At 46.8% G+C, this 11,826-nt stretch overlaps 1 protein-coding gene across 4 annotated transcripts; it reads left to right on the top strand.

The window, feature by feature from the left end:
• The first annotated feature begins 1,155 nt into the window (after window positions 1–1,155).
• dzip1 (DAZ interacting zinc finger protein 1) lies at window positions 1,156–10,999 on the top strand. Of its 4 annotated transcripts, none has more exons than XM_008278018.1 (19): window positions 1,156–1,275; window positions 1,811–1,942; window positions 2,146–2,727; window positions 4,811–4,850; window positions 4,996–5,111; window positions 5,510–5,668; window positions 5,796–5,933; window positions 6,015–6,077; window positions 6,197–6,325; window positions 6,663–6,711; window positions 6,859–6,909; window positions 7,132–7,191; window positions 7,648–7,823; window positions 7,909–8,113; window positions 8,283–8,457; window positions 8,685–9,058; window positions 9,897–10,018; window positions 10,143–10,302; window positions 10,469–10,999. In XM_008278018.1, the coding sequence occupies exons 2-19, from the start codon at window positions 1,940–1,942 to the stop codon at window positions 10,576–10,578; spliced, it is 2,712 nt and encodes a 903-aa protein (XP_008276240.1). In that variant the 5' UTR covers window positions 1,156–1,275; window positions 1,811–1,939; the 3' UTR covers window positions 10,579–10,999. The 4 variants fall into 4 exon arrangements, with proteins under 4 accessions (XP_008276240.1, XP_008276239.1, XP_008276242.1 ...); XM_008278017.1 differs by having other exon boundaries at window positions 1,157–1,275; window positions 4,766–4,850; XM_008278020.1 differs by having other exon boundaries at window positions 1,158–1,275; window positions 1,811–1,991; window positions 4,766–4,850.
• Window positions 11,000–11,826: the final 827 nt, after the last annotated feature.

Raw genomic sequence — 11,826 nt, 5'->3', positions numbered from 1 at the left:
TTATTCTATTTATTTTTTTTTGCATTTTTACTTGGATAATTCCAGCTTGTTTGGCCAAACAGGTCTCCGGTGTGACCGTGTGTTCCTGTGTGAAGGTGACCAGCAGGTGGCGCTCCTCCCCGGCGGCTCTCCTCCTCATGTGTCCGTTAACTGCTCCAACCCTCCTGCAGCTTCTCGTGTCGCTGCTCTGGCCGCTTCTCTGCTCTTCCTCCTGCGTTTTTAAAAAACGTTTGGCTGCGTTTCCTCCGGTTGAAGCGCTGCATCCCCCCTCACCCCCTCCTCACCCCCTCACCCCTGTTTTCAGACTCCCCCGTTTAAACCTCCCTCCCCCCTCAACGCACTGCGTCACGTTCAGCGTAATAACACAGGAAGTGAGAAGCTGAGCTTCTAAAGTAAAATTCCGAGAGACGAAATTATCACAGCTTTAAAATGACTTTGCAGAATGTGTTTGTGTGTAGCTACAGCTTTTATTATTGTAAAACTAAATGTAAAATCCTGAAAGGGTCACGAGGGAAGATCTGCTTCTTACCCCATATCATTTTGATTTTTATTGCACATTTCTGTAAATACCAGCATTATAGTCATCTTATTGCTGTTTTGTCGACCAGCAAACTTTGCACAACAATTGCATGCTGTGTTGTACACTGTTTCTTATCATATATAGCAAATGCTTTTCGAAAATAACCCCACAACGGCTTATTTTGTTCTGTCAGAGTATTACGTCAACAAACCTCAAAACCACTTATTTTGATTTCCTCCTGCAATTAAACTGATTGATTTAAAGATGAATTAAGGTTACTGTCATGCTAAAAAAGACCCTAAGTGAAAACTGACAAAATGTTGTTGTGACTCTATCGTAGTAATTAATTTTATAAACAGGAGAAACCATTTGAAAAAACAACAAAAACAGTGTATGGAGACAGCAAATAAAATGTATGGCTCCATATATTTAAAATGTCAGCTGGAAAAGAAAATAATCACTGCAAAGAAACAAGGAAATAAAGGAAAAGGAAAGAACAACAACAACAAAAAACTTGCCAGGATGTTACAATGGTGGTTCCTGACAAAAACATTCAAGCGATAATGTTTTATTTTGTAGGGTCGTACCGGATGTTGCGTCCATATCAGCGTTAGCTTCACGAGCCTTTCCCTCCGTTCTCCAGCGGGGACTGAGGAATGTGGAGCCCAGCAGCTACGTCACCCCCTTCCATCGCCCGGGGTGTCGTCGAGAGCGAACTTTTTCTGAGGCTATGAATTAACAACACGACACATACAGTAAGTGCTTTTAGTGGAGTGATTTAATGCTAAACTAAATATTTAACTTCTACAATTGTTGGTGATGCATTATTAGGTTGTTTTAAAGTTTTGTCCAACCGCTCGCTCACAAACGTCCGTTAGCTCGTCCAGGTTCACGGCAGAAGCTAGCGGCCGGACTTCTCTGGAAAGCTGCTGTTTGTGAGCTGTTTGGTGCTTAAACGTAGCCTCCAGAAACACTTCTCAAGTGCAGCTCGGACAAGTTCGAGCTTGTCTGCCATTGTTTAGGCTGAGGGCAGGCAGGAGGGTTAAAAAAAAAAACAAAAACCTGCCCCGACATGAAGTAACAGTCTGGGATTAGCGGTGCGGGCTGTTAGCAGGGAACCATTTTGGGGCTTCAGGTGAGTTCGGCTGCTTCTTCTCCGTTCTCAGGACTGAAGCGAGGGCAGGTTTCCATCCGTACTAGGCTGTGGGATGCGTTCAGCCCGTCCCCCTCGCTCTGCGGGGACGCATTGACTGATCGCCCGCCGTGTTTTCTCAACACTTGTGTCCCCAGGGACGCCCGTCTCTGTCTCCATGGTAACGTGGCGGACGCCCAGCGTCTGAGCTGCCTGCGAGGGGGCGGAACCGGAGAGACACGACGGAGCTCCGACCTCCGACTGATAGAAGGCAAGATCAGTGGAAGATGGTAAGGAGAGCACGGCTGCCTGAGGACAGCAGCAGCAGCAGCATCAGAGGTAGATGGAGGTCTGCTGTGGGGGAATCTGCTGTTTTCATCACCAGAGCAGATGCTGCCGGCTGTCTGTGTTCATTTCACCCTTTTCCTGTGTGCAGGGCATCTGATGCTAATGTGAATTGATCAGCTTTGCTTCGTGTGTGTCTTTGTTTCAGCCATTTCACGACGGCGTGTACTACCCCTACACCAGTGACACCCGCTCGTCAGCAGGGATCCCCTCCCTCCTCAACTCCCCGCTCAGCCAGCAGCAGTCTGCCAACGCTGCATCAGGTATGACTCCATCCAGTGGAGCCTCCGCCGTTCTCCCGTTCAAGTTCCGTCCGCGCAGAGAGAGCGTGGACTGGCGGCGGATCAACGCCGTGGACATTGACTTGGTGGTGAGCCAGCTGGACGTGGACGCCCTCCAGGAGCACATCAGCACGGTGACCTTCTGCAGCCTGGACGGGGAGCGGTGCCAGCGGTGCCAGAGCCCCGTGGACCCGGCTCTGGTGAAGCTCCTGCAGCTGGCTCAGCTCACGGTGGAGTGGCTCCTCCACTGCCAGGAGTTCCTCAGCCTCAACCTGCGTGCGGCGGAGGAGAGGCTGTCGGCGGCCAGCAGGGAGCGGGAGCAGCTGCTGGCTCAGCAGAAGAAGCAGGAGGAGAAGACGAAGGCGCTGACCACCGAGCTCAAGCAGCGGAAGAAGGTTATTCGCACTCAGCAGTCGCTGCTCGCGCCACGAATCATCAGCAGCCAGAAGGTACTGCTGACAGGCTAAATGCTCGCTCCCTGGGGGGTATTGCTAACCATTTGCATTTCACATACGTATGGCAAGCAGGCAGCTAGCTCCATCCCCCCACCCCCTCGGTCCTCCTCCAGGCCCCTCACTGTCATTGTTCCCAAGGTCTATTCACAGCTTCAGCTTTGTGTGGTTCACATCAGGGTTCGGAGGGAGACTGGGAAGGTTTTTATCAGAGCCTGACGAAATGTTTGCAGTTGTCCTGGACTGTAGAAACTACCGTGGCTGAGCTGTTGTGCTGTCGTTATAATAAGCCTCGTCTCCAGGCTGGAAGAAAAGGATTTAGAGCTGCCGAGCAGATGGTGTCATTTTGTGGCAATTAGTTTTTTTTTTTTAAATCCACTTACAAAAAGGGTGCAAGAGCAATAATCAGCATGAGCGGCTGAACCCCTCCTCCCCCTCCCCCTCATGTGAGCAGTGTGTTGTCGTTTGTGTACATGACAATCTGCTGCTTTGTCTAAATGCTTTCTAGTCACCTGTGGAGACGAGTCCTGTCAGATCTGTTTGTCTGTCTCTGCTGGGTAACGCAGCTCGTTCACCATCAGGTTATTTATAGCACGAATCAAAAATCTCCAAGTGTTCGGCTGCTGCTGACCTGGCCACGCGGTTGCCAAGGCAACAGATATAGTGTGTCATGACAGCGTGTGGTTGCTAGGTGTGCGCAAGGAGCTCAGCTAACCGGGCGAGTTCAATAATTAATAGAAATGCCATGTGTTCGTGTCCTTCGAGGACCTTTGGCGTTTGTTGTGGGAGCTGTTCACATTTCTACCACACAAGGCTCTTTATGAGACTAATTTAATTTTGCTTCCAATTTTCACAGTTATTTCAAGCTAGTAAAGCAATCGCAGCGCTCACAGACGGTCCCATTGTAGCGCTGCCATACCTCTCCGTGTCATGAATGTTTGTTGTCATACGGTGCAACTAGATATCAGCAGCAGCAGGTTTAATGTGGGATGAAGTCACAGACACACGGAGTGGTCGTGTTAAATGCAGCGTGTGATGTGTGGAGCACAGGCAGCATCTCTTCTGTTCGTTAGGTGTCAGTGAGCTGGAGTGTGGCGACGCCTGCAGCAGGGAGCACATCAGCATCACTCACGCTATCTGTCTGTGGAAACACATGTCTGGAAGCTGCTGTTTGGAGTGAAATGAACTTCTGTCTGTTGACCTGAGCTGTGTCCGGAACCGCTGCCTGCTTCGTTCATTCACTGACTTGGAAATATTTTCATAACTGATTGGCCATTTAATCCTCTGAATCGTCTTTCAAAGGTAAAGGGGGAAAAAACAACACTGTTTACGCCTGAAAGAAAAAGATTCTGCACTCTTCAGAGCAACTGAGACGCCATGACTGGTTTATCTGGAAGTGAATTCAGCTAAACTGCAGGCAGCGATTACACAGAGCAGATAGAAGACAGCAAGAGAGATTTAGAGGAAAATGAAACATGCTGGAGCAATAAAATAAATGCAGCAGACACAGTATATAGAGCAGCAAGTTGTTTTGAAGATGCATTCAGCGTGGTGAAATGTCGATGTGCAGAGTCGTGAGAAAATATGGTTTGTAGATGTTGTAAGAATCTAAGTGGGCCTGATTTGCAGCATGTGGAATGACAACACTGGAGAACTACAGGGGATGTTTTTCAAGTGTTGCTAACACCTGTGAGCACTTTGAAAAATGCTGATTTCAGTGTTTTGCAGTTTTGTTTTTTAAACATCAGTTAAACTGGTCATGCTGTTTCCTCTGTGCTTTGTGATTTGAGCTGTTAGTTGGATAAATTGAAAACATCACCTTGGGTTTGTAGACAAACATTTGTCATTGTTTCCTGATGTTTTACAGACCTAAATATGAACAATCAAGAAAAATAACTTGGCGATTAATTATTTACAGCCCTGCTGGGTGGTCAGCAGTGTGACTACTGAGAGCTCAGACTACATGTAAACAAGTAGAACGAACGTTTTAGACCAATGTTTTGATGAAACTGTCTTTTCTTTGTCTTCCTCTTAGTGTCCACATTGTGATAAAACCTTCCTCAATTCCTCGTTTCTCCAGAATCACATGCAGCGGCGGCATCCTGACGAGTACGAGATCCGTAAGTCAGTCAGACGTAAAGGCTGTTTCAAAGTTTATCAGAGGGACATGGAGGGACAGGGGGTGTGATACATGATGGTAGACGGAGGACCAAGCATGTGAAAGTTCCTCACATTGTTTTTCTTTCTTGCTCTATGTCCTTCCAGAGCTGCGGTCTGACAGTGACAAGAAATCTCAAATCGATAGTCTCAAACTGGAGATCAGCAGTCTGAAGGAGCAGATCGTTCAGCAGCAGCAGACCTTAGCAGCTAAAGTAGCTCAGGTAGGACGACAAAGCAAGTTCGGATCAGTCTGAGTGTCTTTGAGTTCTGATGTAGGTGGTTATTGACTGACTTACGTCAAGTTTATAGAGCTAATAGCACACACAATGTCGTCTCTCAGGTTGTTAAAGGTTTTGTTTTGCCCCCTAGGAGGCCACATTGTCGTATAAAAACACGGTTTCTTCAAGCTCTGGTGTTGTTATGAAGGCAAAGCCAACCTACTGATCTGATCTTGTTGTTACTTACCACCTTACTGTAAATGCCAGACAAAGACTTCAGGCTGACTCATGAATCTCTGTTGGTAATATGACTGCGCTATGCTGAGTGCAGTTGCAGATGAGAGATTAAACAAACTTAACAACTCCAGTTATTTTTGGTTTTGCTGTCACTGTGATTCCAGGAAAAAGAGCAGCAGTCCATGCACAAAGACCTGCTGAGAGAGCTGGATCGCTTTAAGGCTGAGGAGATGGCACGCATGGACAGGAAGATAGAAGACAGCCGGGACGGCATGCGCAAGGAAATGGAGTTTCTTTACAACCGAAATATTCAGGCTCTTAACGTAAGAAAAGGATCTTTGGATCTTTTCTTCTTCTCAATAGCTTTTATTAATAATACATTCATTTGATCTCCAGCATGTTTTTCATTCACGCCTCTTTAACTTCTTCCACATGTGTTTTCATTCGTAGGAAGTGAATCAGAACCAGACAGCCAAGCACGAAAAGTCCGTCAGTCCTGTGCAGTCGCAGCCGGAGAGAGATCTGGACATCTACAAAGAGATGCAGATACAAGCCATCCAGAAGCTAGAACACCAAATTAAGAAACAGGCAAGTACTGAAGGGAGCTACTGTGTAAAACCTAATGTGATATTTAATGCAGCCTAACATCCTTAAAACATTCTCTCTTAGGATAAAAAGTGGGAATCCAGACTGCAAGAAATTAATGCTCAGCACGAGTCTGAAAAGAATCAGGTACGCTTTAGTGTTTATCATAGCTGTCGTGTCATTAAAGCATCGCTAAGTGCAGGATTGAATGAGCTTTAGATAAAATGAACCAATTAGAAAATTCATCCTCTTCCTATTTCCGCCAGTGGCTGAACGAGGTGAGCAGAATGCAGTCGTCCTTGTCGGAGCACCAGGAGCGCAGCCAGAGGCTGCAGCAGGAGATGGGGAGGAGGCTGCAGGAGAAGGAGCAAACCATCAAGGCTCAGAGGGAGCAGGTTAGTGCTCAGCCCCACTCACAGTAATCACCAGCCAGAGCCATTATGTCAGGACGGGAAGTGAAGCCGAGGGCCGGCTCTTGTTCAGGATATCCTGTATTTGCTGCGGTAACGCTTGATGATACTGTACTTCTGGCAGAAACCATAGTGCACAGGAAGCTACTAATGCTTTTCCTGAAGTAGCTCCACATTTAAGATAAGGAGCTGTGACGGGGTTTTGGGTTTCTGCGTTTTAAGTTTCAAAGGAGAAGCTAGTTTAATGGAGACTTAAAGACTTTTGTTTTTTTCTGTAGGCATGCACATGAGATGTAATAAGTGGTGTTTTATTATTTCACAGATAAAGACAATTTCCACGCAGCCACCACCCAAAGTCGTGGAGTTACCAGGTACGCATTGCTTTTCTTATGGCTCACCCTGTGGCTCACTATACAGAGCTGCGACTGATGTGCAGCACGTACGTTCTCTGTTACTTTATCAGTGAAGAAAACCACTTTTATGATCCTAATGCACACATCCTACTCTCTGTTTTCCAGTCATTGTCAGTTCACCAGCACCGGAGCACAAACAAAAGAGAGTTGTACTCGGTAAGTCATTACACAGAAGCCAGCGGCCACCAGAGAATCAGAATATAAAACATGATCACTCCTACAGAGGCTGAGCATGTGCATGAAGGATTTACCTGATGCTGTGTCTGACAGAACACTCCTAAGAAAGCTTTGCTGTCCCCACATTCTTGTTCCCCTCCCTTTTATCGCCTGTTCTATCTGACTCCCAATGACCGTTGACCTCATGTGCTGTCCAATTAGAGGAGCCAGTCTCTGCTCTTAAGCTGGATCCTATACAGGAGCTGTCAGAAGAGGAGAAAGGTAAAAGAGACGCTCAAAGTGAAAGAGCCGGTCGACTGCATGCTGCTGCATGGATGCATCAGTCTGTTCTCAGCTGCCTTTCTTTGAGTGTCAGGACTGAGATCATCTTAGTCTGTACTCGCATGAAGTGCGTTAAGATGACCTTAGTGTGAGGAAGCTTTTTGGAAAGCCAGCTCATGGCCTGTGATCTAGTCTGTGATGCCGTGTCAGCACTGCTGATCATCATCATGTCCATCTGTCACCGTGTTGCCTCGATTGTGGCAAAGAAACTAGATGTTCTCCTCTTCTGCCTGCTCGACCATGGTCACATCCATCTACCTGACTGAGTCTGTGACGTAGAGCTTGCTGTGGAAATTGGCAAATGCATGCTCTTTTTTTGTTTTGTTTTTGGCTTCTCCTGCCTTCAGCTGCATCCTGATTGTCTACCAGGTTGACTGAGTGAGATGTGTTTTACAGACTCCAGCAGCATCTCTGAGCGGAGGCCAGTGGAAAAGAAGCCCGAGCCTGCACCAGAGAAGAAACCGAGGGTGAACAGCAGCGCTCTGAAAAGGAACCCCAACATTAAGAGAGAGATGCGACCAGAGCTGGAGCAGGCTGTCGTTCAGAGGCTGAAGAACCTGGGCATCAAGCCTGTATGTTGTACTTGTACATACTAGGTCAACATTTTATTGTGATTGTGATATTGTGATTGATTCTACTCCCTCTCACTCATCTCAGGATCAGAGTGGTCTAAAGAGCAAGGAGCTCACTTCCATCCTGGCCAAGCTGCATTCAGACCGGGAGAGCATTTCAAAGAATATGCCCGACTACTGGCTCCATCGGGAGGAGATGGCCAGCGCTGTGGAGCAGAAGTTGGGAGGTCAGAGGAGAGGCAGCGATCCTGCTCCACAGTCACAGGCCAGATCCAGGCACCCTGTTCAAGGTACTTCCCACGACTGAGTCATCACAAAGCCCCTTAGCACATTAGGTCATCTTTTTAAACTCTTAATCTGCCCACAGACCAGTGGTCAACTCTGCTGTAATAATACCAGCTAGCTTCCTGTGAGCCATGCTGCATTTGTAACCTGCCTTCTCTGGTTTCATGTGTGTAGTGGTGCAGATTCGGCCTCGATCCAGCAGCCTGCCTTCCAGAGGGAGCCAGGCGACATCCGGATCTGCCGTCAAACAGCCCAAAACCCCCCAGCCGGCACCAAGAACTAAGACCACCGCCCAACCGAAAACGTCCACGCCCAACGCTAAGACCGCCTTGAAGATCCTCTCAAGCAAGTATGGCAAAATTCACCGCTTGGCCTTTGTGTGAAACAGTTCCTCCACAAATGTCCACTTGTTATAAATATGTGTGCTGGATAATGAATTACCCTGAGCAAGAACAGAGTGAATCAAATCGCAGCACACGGGGTACACAGCAGCTTGAAATAAACGGGAATCATCCTTTAAGATTTTCTGTAGCTTTAAGAAAAAGTAAAAGCCGTCATGTTTGTGTGATTTCTAAGGACCCCTCCCTTCAGCTCAGACGAGGACTCTGAAGAACAGGACACAGACTCGGAGGAGGAACAGCCCGTGAAACCCCAGAGGGGCAAATCCCCACAGCCCAGACTCAACCAGGCGACTCCAGTCCAAATCAGAGCAAGCAAAGCCAGCCCAGTGCTGAGCAGGCAGGCTGCAGTCAGGCAGTCCTCCACCTCCACCCACCAGCAGTCCCGGGCGTCAGTGGGCGGCGTGACCAAGACGGCGGTCACAAAGATGGAGAGCGACGACGAGGGGGACGGATGGTCAGAAGTCAGCGAGCTGCAGGAGATTGATCCCAGACAGCTGCAGAACTACAAAGACCAGAACGGAAATGTGGACAAGAGAAACCACAGCAAAGGTCAGTCGGTCGTGGTCACAGCTGCTCGCTCACAGGATGTAATAAAACAGCTTGTCTCTATTCAGTCATGCTTGGTTTTATTTAAAACTGGTGAAAGATTAAATTAGTTTTGTTTAGAAATGAGAGAAATGAATTTACCTGCAATCATTGGACTTGAGCTTTTTGATGGATTTTGTGAGTCCAGTTATGTCAGGTCCCAGGATCTTTAAAAAGTCTTTAAGGGCAGCTTTCAGGTTGGTGACCCTCCTCACTTAATGTGTAGGAAACTGTCTATACACTGCAATGACATCTGTTGTAACAGAGTTTTAAGCTTTACCCAAAAAACATGACGTCAGTAAAGAAAGAGCAGCCAAGCTCGGTCCAGTCTAACAGTAATAAACATGGATCCGAGTTGTAGTTTTAGCACTGAAGAGGTTTAAAGTGTATATTTATACACATATGATGGACCTGTGTACAGGTTACAAAAGCTTTATAATTAAGGCCCTGCTGGATGTCCTAGAGACCTGGGGCCTCATTTAAGTTCAATTGCTTGTTAGTTTGTGCTGTTGGTACACTTTGCTAGTTTTCCTCTCATGGTATCTTATGAAGGCAGTGTTGCCCGCTCTAAACATGAAGGAGCAGAACATCATGACAGCACGTGCTGCTTGAAAAATAAGCTGCTGAATACGTTAAGAGATCGACACTGTTCATGCTGAAGTGGCAACGTGAGCTCTCAGTGTTTTCTGGAAAGATTTCTAGGATTTAAACCAGAAGAATGTTTGGACTTTATTCCTCCCAGCTGTCAGTTTGGTCATTGATGTGCCACGCTAACGTATTTTAAATGATCTGTTTCCTGTAGAGAACAAGATCAATGACATCGCCAGAAGAGTGGAGAAGCAGTTTGCAGACAGAGTGGTCAAGAAACCAGCAGGGGGCGTGAGCATCTTACCAGAGAGGAACGACGAGATCCAGGAACTCACGGTAAAAGGACGGAGCTCTGTTTGCATCAGTTGGTTGTTGCTCCATAGTGAAGTTAGCATTATTAGCTACTTTGATAAACGACAAACCTGAGGATTGATAATCTGATTTCTGTATGTGCTGGCAGTACACAGATCTGGAGGAGAGCAGCGAGTGGATGGTTTCCTCATTAGAGGAAAGACAAGAAGCGTCTAAACCGGCACAGAGCTCCAGCCTGCTGAGGAAGAGCCTGGACTCGCCCAGCACCAGCGTCTGGGGAACCTCCACAGGAAAGGCTCCCAAATCAGGTCAGTGCCACACCTGCTCACATGCATTTTTAATTCTCTTTTACGACCTTCATGTCAGGACGTGTCGACCTTCTGGGTATAAAGACGAGATGATGATAGTCTCCTATATTTAGACCTGTCCTGTCTGGACCGCAGTGACATAAACCCGGTTGTCTTCTGTTGTCAGGTCTGACTGAAGCTGGAACCGGGAGCACCCTGAAGAGCAGCCTGTGCTCCCTCAGCGACATCAGCGACTCCGAGGACATTAGCAATAAGCACAGCACACACTACAGGTGATGCAGCACAGACACTGACCTCAGCCGATGCCAAACAGCCATATTTTATACCGACTTGTTTTGTGAGAGCTGTCATACGAAGAAAAGCAATACTTAAAGTAGGTTAGTGTGCTCAGGAGGCAGGTTTCCATATGAAGACCATCTAATGAGTTTGTTAGAGATAAACGAGTTCTTTTCAGTCTCACCTTGCGCCTTGTGCCAACTCTTTGCTTGCCTTAGACCTCCTCAGTGTTCCTCTTTGATAGATTTAGTTTTTTACTGCTCACTGATATTTAACCGACTCTCCACATGAGGTACTGTTGATGCTACTGTGTGTAGTCTGTGAAAAACTTTGTACATCAAATTTTATATCAGAGCAACGAGATGTGACTTTGTATAGACAATATTTATACACGCAATAAAAGATTTCTTTGTAGAAATTACACATGAAAGAGCTAATTTATTCCCAATCTGAAGTCTGTGCATGTTTCTAATCTTCACTAAGTAGTAGTAGTAAAAGAAAACAAACCAATGCTTCAACATGAATGTTTTTCCATGACTGTTTTCATATTTTTGGGGTGAACAATGAACTTTGTCTGAAAAGTGTAATATGTTTAATCAAACCGTGGCTAACTCGGCTATGAACGTGACTTGTTGGGAGCAGCAGCTGCTTCCTGTCCTGAACATGTCTGACTGTAGAGATCAAGCTGTCGGCGCTCTCTTCCATCGAGATGAACGGTTTCTATTTTAAACGTTTGTATCCACAGGTTGAACTGAATTTATCAGAGCTGCTGGATAATCTTCCATCTCTCACAGACGTTTGCTTTTTCCTACAGTGAGACTAAAGGCAGAGTCTGTGATTCTGGGATTTAACTCGTTAGCATGTTTGGATACAGATGCCGGACTCAGCATCTGTCTCGCTCTACATTCCTTCTGATCCAAACAGAGTGTTGGTCCAGTCCAGGTACAACACTCTGCCAGTTTAGTGAACAAAAAGCACAACTGCCATAGAATCACTGCAGGTTTAAACGGTATCAGCTGGACGTATTTATAGCACCACAGACTGAACCGCAGCAGCACCAACCAGCCACAGCCTCAGCATCGCAGCCGGCAGAGCAGCTGGATCGCCTTTAACATGGTAACGAGCAGTAAATGCATCTGCAGAGCGTTCCCCTAAGCTGGCAGTGTGTCGTAACTGGACTGAGAATCTAAAGCGTATCATGAGGGACACATAATGAAAGCTGTGACCCAATGTCTTATTATTAACCGA

Source organism: Stegastes partitus, unplaced genomic scaffold (genome assembly GCF_000690725.1).
Source record: "Stegastes partitus isolate 25-593 unplaced genomic scaffold, Stegastes_partitus-1.0.2 Scaffold113, whole genome shotgun sequence".
NCBI classification, from domain to species: Eukaryota; Metazoa; Chordata; class Actinopteri; family Pomacentridae; genus Stegastes; species Stegastes partitus.
Note: the sequence above shows the minus strand (reverse complement) of the source record. Positions and strands in the feature narration are given on the sequence as shown.

Bases quoted from the DNA above. Each gene is read 5' to 3' on its own strand.
- dzip1 (XM_008278017.1), top strand. The intron at 6,910-7,131 runs GTAAGTCATTAC...CTGTCCAATTAG, and splicing joins ACAAAAGAGAGTTGTACTCG to AGGAGCCAGTCTCTGCTCTT. The intron at 8,114-8,282 runs GTACTTCCCACG...TCATGTGTGTAG, and splicing joins ATCCAGGCACCCTGTTCAAG to TGGTGCAGATTCGGCCTCGA.